The sequence below is a fragment of the Colossoma macropomum genome, unplaced genomic scaffold (genome assembly GCF_904425465.1).
Source record: "Colossoma macropomum unplaced genomic scaffold, Colossoma_macropomum, whole genome shotgun sequence".
In the NCBI taxonomy this organism is placed as follows: Eukaryota; Metazoa; Chordata; class Actinopteri; order Characiformes; family Serrasalmidae; genus Colossoma; species Colossoma macropomum.
In genome coordinates, this window is record NW_023494791.1 from 697,328 (window position 1) to 721,500 (window position 24,173).

General features: G+C 41.6%; 1 protein-coding gene across 3 annotated transcripts in view; it reads right to left on the reverse strand.

Annotated features, from left to right (window-relative positions):
* Nucleotides 1–3,168: 3,168 nt before the first annotated feature.
* LOC118810083 (spectrin beta chain, erythrocytic) overlaps nt 3,169–24,173 on the reverse strand; it is a 92,544-nt gene continuing 71,539 nt past the window's right edge. For all 3 annotated transcript variants that reach the window (XM_036573611.1, XM_036573610.1, XM_036573608.1), the window contains 9 exons: nt 17,801–19,705; nt 16,221–16,319; nt 13,360–13,434; nt 13,172–13,258; nt 12,952–13,043; nt 10,804–10,889; nt 10,425–10,715; nt 8,623–8,736; nt 3,169–5,731 (listed from right to left, as the gene is read on the reverse strand). In XM_036573611.1, the coding sequence (XP_036429504.1) occupies nt 5,490–5,731; nt 8,623–8,736; nt 10,425–10,715; nt 10,804–10,889; nt 12,952–13,043; nt 13,172–13,258; nt 13,360–13,434; nt 16,221–16,319; nt 17,801–19,705 (2,991 nt within the window). In that variant the 3' untranslated portion in view covers nt 3,169–5,489. The remainder of the gene's footprint in view (nt 5,732–8,622; nt 8,737–10,424; nt 10,716–10,803; nt 10,890–12,951; nt 13,044–13,171; nt 13,259–13,359; nt 13,435–16,220; nt 16,320–17,800; nt 19,706–24,173) is intronic.

A 24,173-nucleotide genomic window follows, 5' to 3' on the forward strand; every position in this document is an offset into this window, starting at 1 on the left:
TGGGCCCTGCGCAGATCTTTACATCATCAAACATGCAGCGATTATGTATGCGCAGACTCAGCGATTGGGTAAAGGGATCAGTACTGAAGGGCATCAAGCTTTGAGTCATGGCAGCTTTTCATATGCAAACGTGTGAAGCGCTGACCTCCGGGATTAAGCTTCAGCTCGGAGGCTCAGATTGAGTTTCATGATGGTTTCAGGGTGTTTATCTCACGCTGCCATGGAGCTGCTCTTCCCTTCATTTTCAAGACAATACAAATACAGTCAGCAGCTTAGAAACGCCACTGGGGAGAGCAAAGGACAGACAGACAGACACACAGACAAAGAGCGCAGTGCTGTCCAGGATTATCTCACTGCGCTACATTTCCACACATACAGCTCTGATCACCCTGCTTTCACTTACAGGCCCATATCATGGAAAACCTTGTGTTTTTTGTAATAAAGGAGTTTGAAGTCATATCAGAGCCAGTTTGGCCTCTTCCTGTTTCCCCCATTATATCAAAAACAGGACTGTTAAACAGCAGAGGGCGCCCACGAGCAAGTCCTCAACGAATGGGGGTGAATGGAGCTAAACGGCTGAAAATGAAAAGTTAAAATAGTTTCTAATCACACAGAACTTTAATTTCAGACAGTAGAAGAAAGAATTTCGCTGACAAAACAAAAGAAAACTCACCTGTATGATTCCTTTTTTTCTATAGTAGATGGGTTTTGGGCAGCAGGACAATAACATTACTAATACTGAGTGCTGATTGGCTAGCATTACTGCTACTGAGTGCTGATTGGTTAGCATTACTACTACTGAGTGCTGATTGGCTAGCATTACTGCTACTGAGTGCTGATTGGCTAGCATTACTGCTACTGAGTGCTGATTGGTTAGCATTACTGCTACTGAGTGCTGATTGGTTAGCGTTACTGCTACTGAGTGCTGATTGGTCGGCATTACTCATACTGAGTGCTGATTGGTTAGCATTACTGCTACTGAGTGCTGATTGGTCAGCATTACTGCTACTGAGCTCTGATTGGTTAGCATTACTGCTACTGAGCGCTGATTGGTCAGCATTACTGCTACTGAGCTCTGATTGGTTAGCATTACTGATACTGAGCGCTGATTGGTTAACATTACTGATGCTGAGCTCTGATTGGTTAGCATTACTGATACTGAGCGCTGATTGCTCAGCATTACTGCTACTGAGTGCTGACTGGTTGGCGAGTGGAGCAGCTCATTGGCTGTTCGTGCTCACTGACGTCATGGCCGTACATGAGGCGCCGATTTAAACTGCTATAATTCGAGTTTAAAAGCTCTTAAAAATAAAACAGCAGTGTTAAAATGTTTTATGCTGCTGTGTTTCAGAAATGAATGAATTATTTTACATTAAAAATGTTTCAGCATTTATAAACTATGATTTTGCTCAAATGCTCCATATTAACCCATTCATTTTGGACTCGCTCGGGAGCGCCCTCTAGTGTTTGAGAAACCCAGAAGACATTACAGAGTGTGATTCTTCTCTATACAAGTTCTCTGGTCATGTAAACAGAGCTGAACGTTTCAGAATGTACCCCAGTCTGCGGAGCACAGACGGCCTGTTTTAGGTTAATCAGTTCCAGCTTTATCCACCTATTCAGCCTGCAGGAGTTTAACCCCTCCCACTCACTCTGAAGTTATAAGTAGTGTTTCAGCCTGGACTGCTTTCTTGAATGAGGCACAATACAGGGCAACCAATCAGGACAGAGCTCATTTACATATATCAGTCTTAAGGGCACAGTAACAAAAACAGCCTGTTCAGTTCTAAAGGATAAAAAAGGCGGAAAATGATTATTAATTTGTCAGGAGATACTTATGAGGAGATATAAGATAATCCACACTCTTAAAAGGATGTTTCAAGGGTTCTTTAATAAGGAAAATGGTTCCATATAGAACCATGAACACTCAAACCCTTTGCATGATTAAAAGGTTCTTTGCATCATGAAAGCGTTCTTCAGATGGAAAGTGTACTGTAGATGATTCTACACAGAACCTTTTTGAAAATGGTTCTATGTAGCACCCAAAATGGTTTGCTTGGAACAAAACTTTTGGGTGCTATATAGAACCCTTTTCAAAAAGGTTCTACATAGAACTGTCTACAGCACATTCATGCACATTTTCCACCAACCTATAGAACCTTTTCATGATGAAAAGAACCCTTTAACCATGCAAAGGGTTTGAGTGTTCATGGTTCTATATGGAACCATTTTCTTTACCCAAGAACCCTTAAAGCACTCTCTTAAGAGTGCATTTGCATGATGAAGGAGAAAAGGAGTCAAAGGAGTTTCCAAAACTGATTAAAAGCTCCAGAGAAAATGTGGCTCCTAACAACCACCTGGAAGAGCTGGTCGACCCCAAAACTGCCCCCATCAGATAAACAGCACTTAAAGCTTTCATCTCTGAGAGAGAGGAGAAAATCAAGCTGATCAGATCTGAAAACATCCACAGGTGTTTCTGTCCATCCTTCCACTGTGAGAAGACGACTCAGCGCTGTGGGTCTGAAAGGATGTGTAGCTGATCAAGAAGAACCTCACTGAGAAAAGGAGACGGACACATCAAACAAAGAAGCTGAACGATGGACTGACCACCCCAGAGTCCAGACCTCAACACCACTGAATGTGTTTGATTACTTCAGAAAATGATCAACCAGCTTCTAAGACTGAACTTTGGAGGTGTGTCTGCAGATTCTCTGAGGAGCTGAAAGTGAGTCTACTGAAAAGAATGGAAGCTGGAATAAAGGGAGAGAGTGACTCACTGACTCACACAGCTGAGAGTAGAGTGAGCTGTTTTCCCTGATGCTGAGAAATCAATAAAAACTTGTGCTTAATGACTGTTTTGACCTAAAATTCAGTGAATGAAGGGCAGCGTTTGTCTTTCAGACAGAACTGCACTCTCGTTAATCTCATTTAAGCTCATTAAAGTGTTTCAGTAAATGCAAACTTAATGTTTCATAACCAGTATTGTGTGTTTGTGTGTTCAAAGTGTTTATTACAAATCCTTAAGAGTTAAACTGAGTGAATAACATTCAGCTAAAATCAGTTTCTACCTGCTGTGATCACTGAGAGGTTGACAAAATCACACTGCAGCTGCAGTCGGACGTATTGCAGCTCCATTAATGAACATTAACACAAGGCATTAAACCGTCAGCCATCACAAACGTTGTGTATTAAGGCGTTTACATCACACTGAGTGTGTACGTTCCAACATTGTGTGCGATGCTCTATCCAAGCAGTATAAAGACCATATCAAACTTAAAAAAGGTGCTTCCGTTTCAGAAGAACCAGACAGTGAATGTTCATTTGCATACAGTGTTCAAAGTTCAAAATGTACAAAAACACATTCAAAAGTTTGTGTGAAAACAATATTTTGGACCCTACACACAAGAACCAAACCAGTGGACGCTGGAAAGGCTGGAAAGACTGAGATAATCATGGAAATAAACTGCAATCCACACGAATATCAAACTACACAACAAACTTCAACAAGGAGATCAGAGAGGAGGAAGAAAGTGGCCGTCATCCGAGACAAAACGCTGAAAAATGTCAAAGTAAACCACAGTAACACATTTAACCTGCTTTAAGACAGGCTGCACAGCAGTACACTGCAAAAATGACACCTCAGACATCTTCAGTCTGCTCTAAATATCTAACATTTCACATTCTGAGATGGTTTTATTATTGAGATAGCTGGTAAATTATATTATCTTATTGTTAGATGTTTCACGCATGTTTTAAGTACTTTTTAAGGGGATTTAATTATAATTTTAGATACTATGCGTTTGTGAGGAGAATATCAGCTGATATATAAAAGTAAACGCCTTTTATTTCTCTAATAAAATTGGTACTAATAATAATACAGCATTGATATTTCTTAGATATGTGAAGCCCACTCCTAATAAGGTACATCATGACCAAAATATGTTTTATGTTGATCTATAATACGTTTTGCAACAAAACTCTTTATTTCTTACAACAAGCAAAATTGTCTGCAAGCAAGTAAAAAGACTTAAAACAAGCAGAAACGTCTAGAACTAAGTTAACCTGTTAACTGTGGTCCCATTGCTGCCTGAAATGGCGTACCCAAAGTAAAGGGGGCGCTGTTCCCTCATACTCTGGGCTACAGTCGTGATGTTGGTCTCATTTGAAAGGAAACACTGTCCACCATCAGAATAACTGAGTCACCGACTCAGAGTAACAGAGTCTGTAACGGAGGAGTTTATTTCCTCCTGACTCAGATCTCTGAACTGATCTCTGACTCTTGCCGTGTTATCAGACCTCATGTTCTGGATGATGGTGTCTCTGTGGAGGCGGAGAGGCTCTGAAGGTGACGACACTCAGATCTGATAGTGTTTGATCGTTCGGCGCTGATGCTGTTAACGAGACGATCGTCACTGCTGTGAATAACGGATCATAAAACGGTTCGTGGGAGTCGAATCCTGAGATTCTAAGCTCTCCGGTTTACTGCATCTCTGCACTGCTGGACGATTTGATGCATAAAACTGATGTTTAAAACCCAGAAGTGACCGATTAGACAGAACTGTGCCGGTACTGATACAGTGATCTAGAACAGGCTTTTAGGACAGATGCAGAAAAGGCCGCTTCTGCTGTTTAATCTGCTTTGGCGTGATCTGAGAGCTGCTGATGCGTTTAGTTAATATGTAAAGTATGTGATCTCACAAAGACGGAAATATTTTTGAGATAAAAAACACATAAATTGGAATATAATTCACACATCAGTCATGCTTTGTCACTCTGAATGAACAAATCCTGTAAATTATCACTAAGTTTCCTGCCATGAATCAGAACCCAGCTTATGAAGCAGAGTCAGAGTCACAGTGCTAGAAACATGTTCATTAAGACGGATTATATTTTCAATAATATTTTACTTATACAGTCATTATGTTCCTACAACCATCTCACAATTAGAAATATTAGATATATAGACTAGATTTAAGATGATTGCTCTTCCCAATATATCATTTTAGTGGTGTACATTCTTAAAAATGATGGTTTTTCAAGGGTACTTTAGTAAAGACAATGGTTCTCTCTAGAACTGTGAACACTCAAAGGACTCTTTGCGTGACTAAAGCACTCTTTGCATTGTAAAATGGTTCTTTTAGATGCTATATAGAACCATATTAAACCCACTTTCCATCAATCTGAAGAACTTTTTCACCATGCAAAGGTTCTTTAAGTGTTTATAGCTCTATATAGAACCATTTTCCTCACTAAAGAACCCTTGAAGAACCATCTTTTTTAAGTATATAGTATATATATCTGCTCTTTCAGTAAAGTCAGGTGAAAGTCTTTGCTCCAAACCATTAATTGTCCTCATTCCTCAGCGACTCTGTAAAAGCTCCTCACTCTCCTCACCATAAATATCAGAATCATAATTAAGCGTCTCAGTTGTGTCCTGCACATGTAGACAGTCAGTGACGTGTTAGCCTGCTGCGTCACCGAGGGCCCGGTTACTCCTTCTTCCCGAAGAACTTCCTGAAGACGGATTTGCGGGGGAGGCTGGCGTAGCCCCGGAGAGGCAGCTCGGAGATGGACTGCTGTCTGCAGCTGTTGGGCTGAGAGAGAACCGCACTGCTGCACACCGACGGCCTCTCCCCCTCGCCTATGAACACAGTCACAGAGTAGCTGGAGCCGCTGTTCTGGCTGCTGCCTGCAGGGGGCGCTGCGCACGGCTTGATCCGCTGGTACGTTGCTAAGGGGGGGGGGAAGAGAGAGAGAGAGAGAGAGGGAGCGAGAGGGGGAGAGAGAGAAAGAGGGAGAGAGAGGGGGAGAGAGAGAAAGAGGGAGAGAGAGGGGGGGAGAGAGAGAAAGAGAGAGAGAGAGAGAGGGAGCGAGAGGGGGAGAGAGAGAAAGAGGGAGAGAGAGGGGGGAGAGAGAGAAAGAGGGAGAGAGAGGGAGAGAAGGAGCGAGAGGGGGAGAGAGAGGGAGAGGGAGAGAGTTGGAGAGGGGGGGAGAGAGAGAAAGAGGGAGAGAGAGGGAGAGAAGGAGCGAGAGGGGGAGAGAGAGGGAGAGGGAGAGAGTGGGAGAGGGGGGAGAGAGAGAAAGAGAGGGGGGTGGGGGGGGGGATACACTGCGGTCAAATAAATGCCTTCAGTGAAAGGTCACACCTCCACAGTGAATATACTTCATCATTACACTGTTTTCCCCCAGAATGAGCACCGGACGTCTTTACTGCTCTGCACTTATATTAACTTCTATATAATTCCTTCAATAATCAATACAGTGACACTTTTGTGTTGTTTGTTATTTATTATAAAACGGATCGCTCTAATCCTAAAATCTGATTGGCTGAGCTGCGTTCGAAGCCATTGTAAAATCAACGACATACCACTCCAATGACGCCTCACCACAACTGAGCTCTGTATCACTGCGCCACGGCACGAAAAACCCTTCTGCTGTTAATGAACTTTGACTCTATTGCTGCTCACAAGGAGCACCGAGTGAACTGATGAAGTAAGAACCCGTTTTTGTTTAAACTGAGGGGCTGGTTACTTATGTTATCTAGAACCAGGCTGGTCAGCCAACAGGCTAAAAGACAGCAAACATGCTAAACAGCTCCATCATTAATATCACAGGCTTGAATTAAAGAAATCACAATATGATTCACTGAAAAACGGCAGAATAAAAGACTAAAAATGTCTCTTGAATGTCTGACACGTTTCAAATGTGTTTCAGTCAGAAGTGGCATCAAACCCAGGCTGAGTCTCAAACGGCTCCGTACTCCCTAAACAGTGTTCTAGCTATGAAAGTTGAGAAGTTCTAGCCTCTACAGCCAAACAGTGCATCATTTATCGAGTGTGGATGAGTCTGAGACCCAAATGACTGTTTCTCAGCTGTATTTTGCTCTGTTGGGCTGCAGGATCCAGTATTTAAACTCCTGTAGTGCACTATGTAGGGAGCAGGGAGCCGTTTGAGATTCAGCCCCAGTGTGAGAAGAGGGGCCGCTGGATTGGTGCTAAATAAGACTCGGGGTGGTGATTTGGTGACTGCTGTGTTATCGTATGTTTATTATTATACAACAAAAAGTTAAAGTAAATAAATGAAATGACCGCAGCGCACAGCGTTGGGAGACCGAACATCCTTCTCATTCAGCGTCCATGGTTGCTTAGCAACGATACTAAACTCTAAAGGAACTACATTTCTTGGCGGAATACTTGTTTATGTTGCTTATTATTAACAACAACTTAAATTATTTTCTGAAAAAGTGTGTATTTAATATATTTTATGTTGGCCGCCGTTTTATAAAAGCAATAAGCCACTCGAGGCCGTGAGTTATAGTGATTTTATCATGGGGAAGGGAGTTTTACTCCGCCTCACATCGTGCCAAAGAACCCCTTCCTGATAAAATCACAGTAACACATCGCCTCTCGTGGCTTTAATAAACCTCCAGTGAATGTATCCATTCATATGTACACATAATGTCTTACACACATGAACAAAAAGAACATATTATTATTGTTTATATTCATAAACAGAGAAAAAAGAAAATAATCAGAAAAAGGTTTCAGATTCAAATTAAAAACATTAGCACTTTGTTGCAAAGCTTTTCTCAGCTGTTACAGCTTTGATACATCTATACTCTTAAAAAAGATGGTTCTTCAGTTACTTTGGTTCTGTTTAGAACCTTAAGTTCTATATAGAAACATTTGCATGATTAAATGGTTCTTTGCAGGTTGAAATGGTTCTTCAGATTGATGAAGAATGTAATGGTATTTTTGAAAAGGGTTCCATATAGCACCAAAAAGGGTTCCGCTATTGTTATGATACAATATTGTTACAACAGAAGAACCCTTTTTGGTGCTATATAGAACCCTTTTCAAAAAGGTTCTATATTAGAACCATCTAGATCACATTCTCCATCAATCTGAAGAACCATTTTATGATGCAATGAACACTTTAATCATGCAAAGTGTTCTTTGAGTGTTTATGGTTCTATATAGAAGCATTTTTCTACTAAAGAACCTCAAAGAACCATCTGTTTTAAGAGTGTAGATGTTTGGAAGCTGTAAATGCTGAGAAAAGCTTTGCAACAAAGAACTAATGTTATAAATTAGAATCTGAAAACTTTCGGATGGTTTTATTTTTCTCTGTTTATGAATATGAATATGTACTTTTTGTTCATATGTGTAAGACATTATGTGTGTAATTTAAAATGTTCTATACAGAAACATTTCAAGCTTAAATGGTTCTTCAGATTGATGGAGAATCAAAAAGGGGTTTTGCTATTGTGACAAGCTTGACATCATAACAATAAAAGAACCACCCTTTTTGGTTCCATATAGAACCATTTTAAAAAGGTTTTCTATAAATAGGTTCTTTTTTCAACAGGGAGGTTTCAGTCCTAACGGTTCCAGTTGTCTTTTTTCAGCAGGGTTCTTTCCCCGTGCCGTCTATAGCACACTGTGCTGTGAGTAAGTATAATTTTATCATATATAATTTATCATTTTTATTATTTATAATTCCTTTGTTGTTTAAAGGTCATATTAAAACATCCGCTCTGTGCACGTCGACTGTAAAGGCTCTGAGATCTGCAGATCTGCTTCAGCGTGTTCTTGACTCAGTGAGTGGAACTGCCGGCTGTACCTGAGGTGAAGGAGTGGGAGCGTCTCTTGCAGTCCTGGCTGGGGGAGACAGAGGAGGACGGAGCTCTGGGGCTTTGAGAGTGGAACCTCTGTTCCAGCAGAACGCCTGGGGACTCTAGAACAGAGAGAAAGATCAATACACAGGGCTAAATGGGAAAGACCTAATGTGAGAAAAACAGCTCATGAGGAAAATGGACAGGTCAAAAAGACGAAGGACAACAGAGAGAGAACTACAGAGGAGGAAACTGAGTGATGACCTCATACACAAAGGAAGTCAACTGACTTCAATACTGTACTCCCCCCTAGTGGTCACTTCATGCGTTGCTCCACCACTTTAGGAGGCAGAATAGACACAAACGCAGCTCTGAATCTGGACACATTCACTGAATAATTATGGTGTAGTCAGTTCTGACATTCCATCTTGATGACCACATTCCTGGGATTTCTTCCTTAGGAAAGTTTTAGTGGGTCGAATGCTTTGCCATTAGTGCCATTATCTGTACGTATGATTACATTAATATTAAGTATATGATTATGGGGGATTGTAGAGAGAGAACTTGGTTCTGAGAGGAGAACAGTATTGATGTGAAAGGTAAAGTCAGTCCTCTGGGGTTAGACGTCTCCTCAGATCAGTCTCTTTTACAATATTACAGTCTTATCATTTACACTGAGCTATTCAATGTTGAATTGTGTTGCTTAATTGCTTGATTTAAAATGTTATTGTTGCTTTAAGAATTCTACTATTAATACCAATACAGTTCAGTCAATGTACATTATATAATTATGTCATTCAAAATGAACATTTCAAGTGTTTCTATGTTTTTGTTGTTTGCTTATTAAAATAACGTACATAAACTGGCTTTTTTAAGGGTGTACTTGACTATTAGCTTCTGACTGATAGATAGAAGCCCCCGAACCTGGGATAAGAAAGCCCCCCTGTGAATCTTGCAACAGTTTAGGGTTTAGGTTTAAATTGTGCGATTAATAAAAGAATATTTATAAATTAAATGTAAGATGTTGTTCTTTTATAAATAGCGCCATTTAAACCTAAATCCTAAACCGATGCAAGATTCACAAGGAGGGGGCTTCTTATCCCAGGTTGGGGGGGCTTTTTACCCCAGATGCCCCCTTTAAAAGCTGTGTTTGTTTGTGTTATATAAGCAGACCTGTCTGCTGCTCCAGTTTATCTCCTCTAACTGTGTGCAGGTTTATACACCATCAGCCTGTACATGATAAACTCACACAGAGATGATTCAGCTGTACAGTAAATGGACACTGTTCTTTAAGTGGGGCTGAAAGATTAATTGTTTTTATATATCTAAATCCATATATATTCATATATATATCGAAATCCCAATTTAAAAGAGTGCAATTTTTCAAACTGCAAGAGCTGCAATTTTTTAAAATTATAGCCTACGTTATCAACAACGTTGTAAGTTTTGGTTGGGAAAATTTAGTCTAATAAAATAGAGTTTGTGAACTGCCTGTAGAGGAGATAGACCAATCAGAGGCAACCAAACCTCTGTGTGACATCACAACCACAACTTACTGGCAGTCTGGTGCACTACGTTCAAGCCTCAAGCCAGAAAAGATGGATGTTCTGGTCTTCTTGGCAAAAAAAAAGCCTGAACCCCAATTTATAGAAAATAATCACAATTTAAATCACAGACGCAATATTAGTCAGAAAAATTAGATATTTTCCCAAATCGTTCAGCCCTATCTTAATGGGGCATTTTCACCCATTTTCCTCCATATCTATAAACTTTATATCCATATCTAACTTTAATCCATACAAACACTCACCACACTGTCCTGCGGCTGAAGTTAAGGTGGGCGAAAGCTCCTCCGGACTCCCACAACGCCACTGAGAGATGTGCGAGGCATCTCCGGCGAGGACCACAATCTCTTTGGTTCTGGCCGAGCTGACCGACTGACTGCGGCTCTGGAGAGCCCAGTGACCGTCTCCCTTCGTGGAGCACTGGCACGCAGCTCTGCACTGACAGCCAGCAGATGATGAGGAACCCCTGGGGAACGTGGCCTGTGCCGTGGACCCGTACGTTGTGGTTATATTAGCTTCACTGGACTCACTGGACTCTGTAGTCAGGCAGAAGTCGTTAATAATGAATCACAGTCGCATTAAATTCCATGTTAGATCTATTCACTGTTTTAATCTAAGGTTTACCAGCGTTGGCCTGGATTCTCAGCATCCACTTCTTCATCATGAAGCGAGAGGAGGCACTTAGAAGGTACTCGGATCCGTCACGCAGCCTGAGAGTGAAGCACTACACGTCAATCAACCCTTAAAAGGACAATTAACTGAAGTGGCTAAGAGTGAATGAGAGCTGGTGTTGATGATGTCATACAGATCAAATCACGGTGTTCGTAAACAAAAAGGCAGCAGCAGCAGTAAATTAGGGCTGGGCGATATGACAATATATAGTGTTATTGTGATAATTACATATCCTGTATATCGTCAGTGCTTGTGGAATAAAGAGAGTAAAATTAATCCATTTAACTGGATTTAGAGAGAAATACTGAATATAAATCACTGTGTTCACAGTGTTTGGTAGTATTTTTTAAATGTAGCTCTACTGGCTCTTTTTTCTCTGTTCAAACTGATCAGATGTCAATAAAATATCATGACATATTGTGTGTGAAAATTATCGCAATATTATATTTTTGTCATATCGCCCAGCTGTACAGTTCATACAAACAGAACGGACAAAACATCGGCAGTGATGGTCTCATCTTGCTGACTTCGAGGGTGTTATCAAACGTACCCAAGAACACTCTTGGTATGGTTCTTCAAGGGTTCTCTAGTAATGGCAGTGGTTCTGTATAGAACTATCTCCTGCTTAAATGGTTCTCTGCATGGTGAAATCGTTCTTCAGATTGATGGAGAATGAGTCGTATACCATTATAAACAACCTTTTTCTGGTAACCTTGTTCTATATAGAACCAGAAAGGTTCTTCTGTTGTGTACAAGCTTGACATCTTAACAATAGCAGAGCCCTTTGTGGACTGATATGGGAATTCTGGGCCAATGCCGATATCAGCTATTTTTTCATTTTACCTATGCTGCTACATGTTTACAGTGCTCTTCTGGCTTAAAATACAGGCATCATCAAATATCAGTTTTATATATTGGCCAAATCTAAGTATCAGCCTGATGCCAATGATTTTTTAAAAATCAATTATCAGTCATTACTGATATGATACAGATATGATATTGTGCATCCTTCCCATACGGAAAAAAATATATATTCCAAATGTATTTATCAAATATGTTGTGGCTATATACGAAAATGGCCAAAAATGTATTTGTTAAATATATTTTTAAATGCATTTATTTGTATTTGTTATTATATTTTCTTCAGTTGTATGTAGTTTTAACAAAGCTTACAGATACAACTAAATATACATGAGCTGAATGAACAACACTGACTTCTGTGATCTGCACTGTACTTTACATTAACCATGTACGTCTGCAGTCAGACTCTCACACACAATGTATTTCACATAAACAAGATATCAGATCATAACTGCATTTTCACAGAGTATCAATACCCACAACTCTCGCTTCTGTCCTGATAAAGGATCATTTGATCAGATTTAAAATGAAGATACTGGAAACTAATTTCTAAAGGTATCAGACAGTGAAGAGCATCAGACAGGATTCTGGATATTTTCATACATTTTCAGATGTGTCTGATAAACACATTTACACTCTCAGAAATAAAGGTCCTAAACTGTCTCTGGGGCGGTTCCCCTCTCATCACTGGGGTGGAGCCCTCAAGGGTCCATCTCAGTACCTTTAGTCAGGGAACATAACTGAACCATAATCCACTGAAATGATATGTTCTAAGCTGTACTGACTCCACACACCCCGTCTCGCCTCCAGGCTTTTATTTTACTGTTCTGTTTAAAACATTCGGTTATGAAAAGGTACAAATACGAACTTTTCACCTGGAAACACTTATTTAAGGTTCACAATCAGACCCTAAAACCACTGTTGGAGCTTTGAGGGAACATTTACACTGTTTGTACCTTGATGAACCAGAACTGTACCTGCACAGAACCTTTATTACTAACAGTGTACAGACGTTTATTTTTATATGGTACATTTCTAAGTGTAATATTTCCCCATACATTTTAAAATAAATGCATTTTAAAATATACTTGGTTAATATGGCAAAATATTCTGAAATACATTTTCGTGTTTGGAATGTGTTTCAGCATCGACTGGAGTGTATTTTGCATTTCAAATATGTAAAAAATCCCGTTCACTGAACAACAGCTCTCTAAATAGTTTATCAATATCTTTTCTGACCTCAGGCTGAAGCAGTTGGGTTTCTTGCTGTACTCTGGTGCTGGGACACATTCGGCACCGGTTAGGTTCAGCGGCAGGCTTGTCACAGAGCTCTGGGGACAAAAACACACAGAATAATTTCAACTGAGCTGCACACTTGGCTGGTACACCACTGTCTTACATGGTGCAGCGATAATGAACAGAAGTGCAGAGCTGCTCTCAGCAGGCGGTTCTGTCTTACCCTCATGGTGTCTTTTCTGTCCTGGTAGAAACACAGCGTCTGTCTGTACAGGACAGCGTGGTATGAGCTCCACGCCCTGCACGGCGCCTATAGGGGCCAAATATTAGTGACAAGATGATGAACAAACACACTGAACGTAATTAAGGTGCATTTAGACCAGAGAGAGCGTGTGCAGTGAAATCACTCACTCTCCTCCCCCCCAGCAGCAGTCTGTGCTTCCTCTCTAGTGTCCCCTCCATAGACGGGAACTCTCGCCTGGAGCTCTAGAACGGACAGAAAAACATGTTCAAGATTTTACAGTGACATTTCACACGACCTCTTTCTGTAAACCTCATTCCTGATGTTTTGGCACTGAGTGTCATTTAAATTGAGGATCAATGCAAGTGACTGGCCTAGTCTTAGTGGCTTAGTCTGGTAAACAATATAGGTCATCAAACAACACCATATGACACAATATTTATTGTTTGTTGTTTTTTTTCTTTTTTTCCATCCAGATAGTTATTACACTCTGCCTCAGACTCATACCAGTGTGCACCACGATTTCATTCTCATACATTACTGCTGTTTGCTCTGCCACACAGCTATGTATATTGATTTTTCCTACATAATCTGAATGTTGCTTGTATATTGTGTTTTGTCTGTAACTAATATGTACATTGTCTGTAAATTATTGTCCATATATAATTTGGATATTGCCTGTATACTGTGTACACCAATCAGGCATAGCATTATGACCACCTCCTTGTTTCTACGCTCATTGTCCATTTTATCAGCTCCACTTACTATATAGGAGCACTTTGTAGTTCTACAGTTACAGACTGTAGTCCATCTGTTTCTCTGCATACTTTGTTAGCCCCCTTTTACCCTGTTCTTCAGTGGTCAGGACCCCCATGGACCCTCACAGAGCAGGTACTATTTGGGTGGTGGATCATTCTCAGCACTGCAGTAACACTGATGTGGTGGTGGTGTGTTAGTGTGTGTTGTGCTGGTATGAGTGGATCAGACACAGCAGTGCTGCTGGAGTGTTTAAACACTGTGTCCACTCACTGTCCACTCTATTAGACACTCCTACCTTGTCGGTCCACCTTGTAGATGTAAAGTCAGAGACGATAGCTCATCTGCTGCTGCACAGTTTGTGTTGGTCATCCTCTAGTCCTTCATCATTGGTCACAGGACGCTGCCCACAGGACGCTGTTGGCTGGATATTTTTGGTTGGTGGACTATTCTCAGTCCAGCAGTGACACTGAGGTGTTTAAAAACTCCAGCAGCACTGCTGTGTCTGATCCACTCATACCAGCACAACACACACTAACACACCACCACCACATCAGTGTTACTGCAGTGCTGAGAATGATCCACCACCCAAATAGTACCTGCTCTGTGAGGGTCCATGGGGGTCCTGACCACTGAAGAACAGGGTAAAAGGGGGCTAACAAAGTATCAGAGAAACAGATGGACTACAGTCTGTAACTGTAGAACTACAAAGTGCACCTATATAGTAAGTGGAGCTGATAAAATGGACAATGAGTGCAGAAACAGGGAGGTGGTCAGAATGTTAAGGCTGATCGGTGTATAATGTGTATATTGTAAATTGTCTGTAAATTATTTGTACATTGTTTTTTTTATTGCATTTAATACTAGAGAGACGCCAACTGGAACCAATTTCCTTGTGTGTGTTTACATACTTCACCAATAAATCTGATTCTGATACTGATTGATGTTGTTGGTATTAATTAAAGTCAGAGCTAGCCTTGGCGTAATACACCACATTTTTTCACCTTTATATAACCATCCCCTCCGCACAATCATTATAATCCATATTTAGTTCAAAAGACTATATGGTATACAGTAGAAAGGATGGATTTAATTTTACACTCAACTAGCAAAAATGGTTCTATATAGTACCAAAAAAGGGATGCACTGAGCATGAATATTTTTGGCCAATTCCAATTCTAATTTCTTTACAGCCAAATTGGGAATTGGCTGATTATTGTTAGCTTTTTTATCCAAAGCTGACACTGTGTGGGATGAATAAACACATGAAACTCACTATCAGGACTTTTATCAGCCAAACTTGCAATAAAAGCAACACTATTTGCTTTTAAATGGGCCGAACAGGCTTTTAAATTTTTCCATTTAAAATCAGTTTCCTATTTAAATAATACGATTCAAATAAAGTGCTGTATTGACAGTAAGAGTTGATTAGCTGTTTATCACAGTGAGGTGTGTATACTTATGCTGTAATATTTCAGTTCAGGTGTAGCAGCAGCATTCAAACACGGTGTGAACGCTTTTGTCCTACTGTTTCAGTGCTGAGTGATAGCAGTGCTGCTCAGTGTCTCAGTATGTTTGCTCAGTACTCGGTTATTCTGAGTGAATCAGCTTTATTGATAACGGTCTGTAGACAGAGCGTCTGTAGAGGCTGCGTTTCCTGTAGCAGGTCAGTCAGACGGAGCGTTTCGTACAGTGTGAGTTTATAATTCGTAGCTTTGTCTGAACACGATGGTCTATTCAAACATACAGGTTACTCAGTGTGGTATCGGACTCAGTATCAGCACCTAAAAATATGCATTCATACTCAGTCATTATTGATGCATCCCTAATCGGGACACTTACTGTGTATCATAAAAATGTCTTAAAATATCATGACTTTGTATTTCTGCCATATCGTCCACACCTTACTACAGAAATTTTAAACTCTTAAAACTCCACAGAACCGCTAGATTTTTATGATTTAACTGTGAAGGTACATTGCACTCGTTTATACTAGCAGCTATTTCATTCTGAGTAGGTAGTTCATTACGGTATTGGACTCTGCATTGATGAGTAGTAAAAATATGTTCTGGTATTTGGTCAAAAAAATGTTCCTGTTGAAATAAACTTCAGGGCTTCACTGTGTTTTAATCCGTGGTGATTTCAGTGTGTGTAAGGGCTGCTCTGCGGTGTTATATGTATTTTTAATTATCAAATACATTCAGTTCAATTCAGTTCAAGTCCTGATTGTGGCTTCAAAGGTCATTTTCTTATTAAAACAAGCATTACAACTTACCATGGGGCTGGAGGCGGTCTGCACCCCAGTGTTGTGGTTGGGTACCTGGGCATCCCCGTCCAGGCCCATATGAACAGACAAAAGGCTCATGGACTGATCCTGTAAGGAGAGAAACATCACTAATGTTACCCGACAGAACCTCAGACAGTCTAAACCTCAGCAGTGCACGACAAAATGCTGGAAACAATAAACAATGCAGAAACAGTTTTGGTCTTGCTGACCATTTTTCAGTCTCCTGGATGGTTATAGATAAAATCTGTAATGAGTCGTCTCTTAAACTGTAATTAAACAGAAATACGTTCATTTGGTCAGTTCACATCTATTTTAATCCAAATATATTGTCCAAGTTTAACACAACTTTAATGAGGGCTTAGCTCCGCCCACACTCAGCACAACCATGTTGTGTTGTTTATCACTTACAAGCTTCTTTCCTTTTTGAAAAGGGTTCTGCGTAGCACCAAAAATGTTCTTCTATTGTTACAAGTTCATCAGAATAGCAGAACCCTTTTTGGTGCTATATAGAACCATATACAACACATTCCTCATCAATTTGAAGAACGATTTCACCACGCAGAGAACCCTTTGAACCTTTTACAAAACCTCCAATACAAAAAAGATTTGTAGGAATATCAGTAATAAACTGGTGGATATTCATTGTGATTGTTTTAAAAAATACCCTATTCACCTGTAGTGTCCTGACTAAAAGAGGAACTCCACCTAGTTTTCAAAAATTCTGCATAATTAAGTGGTTAAGATGTAATCAGAGCGGTTCAGAGTGGTTTGGTGTGAAACGCTCTGTTCTAGATAAACTTACTGAGTCAGAACTGTTCACAGTGGTGGTGATAGGAACCAGACGTCCACCTCTAAAAGCTCCCTCACAGAAAGTTCCTACATGAAATGGTTATGAATTCACTGCCTGATGACTGAGACACTGTTTTATGATAGTTTTGAGAACAATTGGGCCTTTAAATCCTTTCATGGTGGAGGGATACAAAACAAGTAAGGCATTGTGAGGAAAAGTAGTCCCCAAAGAAAACATATCATTTTCAGATTTTCCACTTCTTTATCATTTTGTCTGAGACATTGTTTTACGTCAGTTTTGTGATAAGGTTTTGGTCTAAAAGGTATTTAAATGAATTTATTTTAATCCATTCATGGTGGAGGGATACATGCAGGGAGCTGTGAGGCAAAATAGCCCCCAAAGAAAACTTATTATTTCAGGTTTTCCACTATTTTCCATCATCAACATTCCATATAGACTCAGAAGACTCGTGTAGGTTCACTGGTGGTTCTGGATAGTAAATAAAATGTCTATATCTGTGTTGTAGTCATGGCGACCCCTGGTTCCTATCACCACCACTGTAAAGACATCTGAACCATTTCACACCAAACCACTCTGAATCTCTCTGTTTACACCTCACTGTTTCAATTATACAGAAATGTTGAAAAATAGGTGGAATTCCCCTTTAAGTAATGCTCTAGAATAGTTTGCATTATTTAGGCTCTACTCTTCATTCCAAAGTATATGCTGATCTGACTTTCAGCAGACAGTTATCAAATTGCCAGCTTGCACACCTCACCTTCATACCCCCTTTATCACCTTCCTCCTCCTCCTCCTCCTCCTCCTCCTCTCTATACTGGTAGATATAGTTTTGATGATCCTTAAGCTCTGGAATTTTCACAGGTTCTGAGGCCGTTTCATTGACCACCACTGCCTCGCTGGACGCCTGCTCCTGTTGAGGGAATGCGCCCCAGGACCTTCTCTCTCCATTAGATAAGATACGAGCGTCCTCCTTGGGGCTCCAGTCCTTCCTGTGACCCACCAGGTTGTGAATGGAGGATGGAAGTCTGAACTCAGCTACTAGAAGGTTGGGAGCAGAGGCGGTGATCATCTTTCTGACCAGTACGGCTTGCTCTTTAGGTGAGGGGTCCCTTTGCTGGTCTGGAGAAGAGCCGGCGGGCTCAGTCTGGTACATGATGTCCGAGCAGATGCTCTGGCGATAGCCGTTAGTCTGGTTCCAAATGTCCTCCAGCTCCTCCTCTTCCTGCTCAAACTGCTGGTGGTCAGGGTGGACAGGGTCATCTACTGGTGAGTTAGTGGGCTCCACGTTCCTGTGAGGCTCTTCTACTTCCAGAGATGATAGCTTCCCCAAAGTTCTCCTGGGTGCTGGGTATTCAGAGGTGTCCACATATGGGGGCTCCATGCACAGCTTGAAGCTACCAGAGCTTGAGTGGCCGGAATCCACGGAGTCTTCTCTTCCATTGGCTTTGAAGTTTAAGACGACGTGGGACGCGTGGCTCTGGGTGGCCCCAGGACTTTCTCTGCTTGGTTGAGAGCATGTGGGCTTGGCTTTATGGTAGAGATGGCCATGAAGGTCCTGGATCAGAGTGTGGACGCTGGGGCATATGTGTTCCTCAGCTGTAGAAGACGTCTGGTGATGATTTGGGGCTGAGATACTCTCTTGGTTCTGCTCTGGACTTTCCTGGATTGAAGTTGGAGGCTGGTGATCACTGCTGCCCAGGTGGGCTGCCATTTGATCCCACCCAAGGCTCGCTTCTCCGTGAAGCCTGATGCTGGTTGGATCACTAAGAGAAGAGGTTTGACTTTCCTCAAATAGGACGTCCTCAGCTGGAGGAGGAGCAGGAGGAACATCATTATGATAAACGGAAACGGCATCTATATGGATCTTCTGATTGTTCTGGCAGTCGATCTTGAGGGATATCTCCCCAGGAGGTGCGGGTTTGGGGTCTCCATGTTTGTGTGTGGGTTGTGAGCGAGCCAGTTTGAAGGTGCTTAGAGCCGTAGTGTGCTCTGGATGAGAGTCCTGGTCTTGGGAGGCTGCTTTCCTGGAATCAGCTGGACCGATGGTGATGATGTCTTGAATACATGGGATGAGGCTCATGTCCTTAGGCAGGTCAAAACTCAGCACAGAACCCAGCGAGAGGAACCTGCAGTGGTTCTTCACATGACCTGAGGTGGACTGTTCCACAGTCACGCATGGATCAGGAGAAGTGAGTCCTCCTAAGCATTCAGCATCAATGTCCTTCACCAGGGGGTTCTTCACATAGTCCATGAGCTGAGGGTCTTTACGGTCAGACCTCCTCTCGTTCTTTCTCTTCTTCTTGTCCTTCAGAGGCCAGGTATGCATGTTGTATGTGAGAGGCTCATGTTCTGGTGGAGAAGATGCCTCCTCTGAAGGTTCCACACCCATGATTCTCTGGACGGTGTGCCTGCGGGCGTCTTTCTTCTTCTTCCTCTTCTTGCTTTTCCTTCGTAAGCTGCTGAAGATGGTGGTGCTGTTCCTGGGCAGATACTCCAGGGAGGTGCTGTCCACCTCTGGGGAGGAGGAGGAGGAGCGCCAGGAGGCACGAGGAGAGAAGGAGGCAGGGCTGTGCACCGTGCCGTGAGGTGGAGGCAGTGTCATACTCTCGTACACGGGGGCTACTGACTGGATGGCGTCCTTAACATGCAAGTACGTACTTACCTAGAACGAAAAGAGAGGGTTATGTTAATTATTTCACGAGTGATTTTGTTTGCTGACACACACTGTTAGGCCCATGCATAAGGCCATTATTAAGCATGCATAAGCAGTTTATGACAAGTCATTTTCAAAGCACTTTTCTGTCTGTACTGTATTAACCAATCAGATCAGATCGACATATGTAAACAAAAAATAATTAGTTGTGTGTGAGACGTCTTCAGGGGCGTCATGTTTACATATTTGAACCAAAACATGAAATACAGTACACACTTAAAAAAGATGGTTCTTCAGGGGTTCTTTAGTAAAGAACATGGTTCTATATGGAACCACGAACACTCAAAGAACCCTTTGCATGATTAAAGAGCTCTTCAGATTGATGGAGAGTGTGTTTTATACGCTTCTATATAGAACTTTTTTTTTAAATATGTCATGCCTGTAACAACAGAAGAACCATTTTTGGTGCTATATAGAACCCTTTCCAAAAAGGTTCTATATAGAACCATCTACAGTATATTTGTTATCAATCTAAAGTAGTAATGATGCAAAGAACCTGTTAATCATGCGAATGGTTCTTTGAGTGTTTATGGTTCTATATAGAAGCATGTTCCTTACTAAAGAACCCCTAAAGAACCGTTTTTAGGAGTGTACTTTGGTAAGTATAGACTATGAGTACTGCTAGTCTCATGCTAGCTCGGCTCGCATTCCTCAGCAAAAACACAGGCAAATTTGTTACTGATGAATGACTGAAACAGCAAAAACAATCGACTGTAAGAATCGACTCCATATTACTAAATATTCACAGCCTAAAGCCACAGCACTGTGCAAAAGTCAGAGATCGCCCTTTATTTATTTAATGTCCAGTCAAAAAGGCCAGAAAAAGCAGCCTCAACAGAAGAACCTCAATCGCTAAATGATTTAGTGTTTAGGCCCAATTCCATTTCACCCTCGCCCCTACCACTCAGCCCTACCCCTCTGTTATTTGCGTCTAGAGGTAGGGTGTCCCGATTCTTGTTGGGATAGAGGGGTGGGGTGAAGTGTTGGGGCTACATGACCCTCCAAACGGAGGTTTTCCAAACAGAGAGTTATGAGAAAAAAAGAAAAACCAGCGAGATGGAGAACAAGAGACCAAAAAACCCCACAAATGTGAGAATCTTCTCTATTAAAAATTACGATAACCACTGTTTTATCTTAGTTTAATGCCGTTTCAGTGTATTATGGTCCTTTTTTTAATAACAAGCATGAAACATCACTAGTAGTGCTGACGTCTCAGTAGCTAAATTTCCCGTTCCACCTTAAATGGTGCAGCAGTTACATTCTGGCTCCTCAGGCATCAGAACTGCTGCACCATTTAAGGTGGAACGGGGAAATTTGAACAAGAAGCTGGTGAATATCTGACTGCAGCTTCATATCACTGATAAATTAGGGGTGGGTGATAATAAATAATTGCCCCCTCTTTGAAGTCATATGATGCCCTAAATGTAACTAAAGCCCAGCAGTGAGGAGCTGAACTTTACCCTCCTCTGCTGTCACTGCAGACTGGCAGCGTCTCCTACAGAGCAGCGCTGGTAGCTGTTAATGAAGTGATGCTCTTTTTATTTGAGGGTCCCATTTCAGAGGGAAGATCTCAACCACTACCCTGTAACTCAGCTCCAAGGGGCAACACTCGAAAACAAGGGGTAGGGCTAAAAATAAGAAATGGGACTGGGCCTTAGAGTGTCCAGCTTCCATTCTTTTCAGGAGACTCACTTTCAGTTCCTCAAAGAATCTGCAGACACACCTCCAAAGTTCAGTCTTAGAAGCTGGTTGATGATTTTCTGAAGTAATCAAACACATTCAATGGTTGAGGTCTGGACTCTGGGGTGGTCAGTCCATCGTTCAGCTTCTTTGTTTGATGTGTCCGTCTCCTTTTCTCAGTGAGGTTCTTCTTGATCAGCTACACATCCTTTCAGACCCACAGCGCTGAGTCGTCTTCTCACAGTGGAAGGATGGACAGAAACACCTGTGGATGTTTTCAGATCTGAAGCAGCTTGATTTTCTCCTCTCTCTCAGAGATGAAAGCTTTAAGTGCTGTTTATCTGATGGGGGCAGTTTTGGGGTCGACCAGCTCTTCCAGGTGGTTGTTAGGAGCCCTATTTTCTCTCGCTCTCTTAATCTCCTCACAAGTATCTCCAGAGAAATCACTAACATGTACTTACTGGCTGTTTTGACTGGTCTTAGAAAGCGTACAGGAAGGACGGGAGGACGTTGGCGAGGCTGTACAGTCACACGTCTCTTTCTTCTCCCAGACTTAATCAGAATCATCTGCTCCTCAACATGCCGTCATGCTCAGCTGTAATGGCTCGACCTTTCACCTGTGTGACTAATCTTGTGTTGCTGCGGCGGCTCCAGACCATAAATCATACGGTGCAGTTAGGAGGTCTTGTAGAAAGTTCACCGCACATTCCTCAGGCGCCCCTGCTGAAAGCTATTTAAATACGGGCCTTTCATAAGAAGCGAGGGTGAGGTCACATCCTGTCGCCACACCATGAACACACGCTTTTACATCAGGCCCAGAACAGGCTTATATAATAGCTGAGAGAGCAGCTCTCGCTCTCCTACCTCTCATCTTCTGTCAATTCATTCTCATTTTTCAATTCATTTCCCTTCACAGCTCTGCGTAGATGACTGGAGCTTGTGTACATAAGTCACAATGAACAGCACAAACATCTGTACCTTCATATTTAACAGTGCTGAACTGTGACTGTTAAAGCTGCTCACTTAAAAAAGATGGTTCCTCAAGGGTTCTTTAGTAAAGAAAACGGCGCAGTACAGCACATTTTCCATTAACCTGAAGAACACTTTCAGGAAGCAAAGAACCCTTTAATCATGCAAAGCGTTCTTAAAGCTCCTGAATGTCTGTCTGTTTATGATCTTCTGTAAAGTACCAAACAATAAAAATGATGGTTCTTCAAGGGTTTTTAGTAAAGAACATGGTTCTATATAGAAACATGAACACTCAAACAACCCTTTGCATGATTAAATGGTTCTTTACATGGTGAACGGTTCTTCAGATTGAGGGGGAATGTGCTGTGTATGGTTCTATACAGCACTAAAAAAGGGTTCCTCTACTGATACAAGCTTGACACCATAACAATAGAAGAACACTTTTGGTGCCATCCAGGACACTTTTCAAAAGGTTCTATATAGAATCATCTACAGCACATTCTCCACCAATCTGAGGAACCCTTTGAGGTGCAAAGAACCCTTTAATCATGCAAAGATATAGAACTATTTTCTTTACTAAAGAACCCCTGGTGAACCATCCTTTTTAAGCGTGTACTAGAAGGTCCTGAGGGTTCCTCACTGTGTTTAACTAATTGTTCATGATAAACTCAACCACACTGTGTTTATGCACACAGACCTCTGGGGTCTCATTATCTAGAAGTGGTTCTCAGAAGCTGAAAGCTGAGCCCCACGTCCGGAATATTTATGATCCCGGGGTCTCTCACGATCTAAAAAAGGCTGGTCATATCAAAATGTGGTGGAGTTGCTGGAATTTGACAGCGGGCAGCCCTTTTCCCACGAGCTGTAATCCCCCCCGTTGTTATCCCGAGAACTCTGTCATCCGAGTCTCCCTGAGGAGCTCCACTGTGGAACGGTTACTACCGGACGACATGAGAAAGTGAGCAATAAACCTACAGCTACAGCTCAACTTCCACGACGGTTTCTGCCTCTTACACTTCACAGACTCTTCTGGCGCAGTGAGAAACCTGCAGGCTCTAAAGCAATCATACACATGCTTCTAGACTCCACTGTGCCTTTTCCAAAGAACACAATACTTTTTATTTTTCTTGCAATTACTCCCCGAAATGTCCCAAAGATAGCTCGCTAAACAATCCGAGCTTTCAAATGGGGCTTTGTGTTTGCTTTGGAGAAGGTTCCTCCAAAAAAGTCCACTAATGGGCCACGTCTGCTTTGAGCGAGGCCCTTTAATCCGTTTCCTCAATCATCTTTTCATTGCCCGACCACACCTGTTTGAAACTGCTTCTAAACTGCACCACCCCCTCCATCAGTGGTCCCCAGAGGAAAAACGTCCTTCTTAAGACTCTCAAAGAAACAAAGCAGATCTCTACTGTATTAATGAAGGATCCCTGGGTCCCACTTGATATTACGTGTCTCTAATAACTGTGTAGTTACACATTAACAATACACACCACACTGCCGTCAGAACGAAACCTCGTATCTCCAAAATAGTAACTTTACAGAAGAACGAAAAACCTACTTTATTTTGAATGTAAGTCAATGGAACCAGACTTTTTTCCAAGTCATTTCTTTTGGTCCATTCAACATGAAATTTACACACAACATAAAGGACAACAGGCTTTTTCACATGTCAAAAACTGAAGAACGAAACCAAAAATGGAGATACAAGGTTTTGTTTCGACAGCAGAGAACGACAGTGTGACCTGGTGGTGATGTATTCACTGTTATA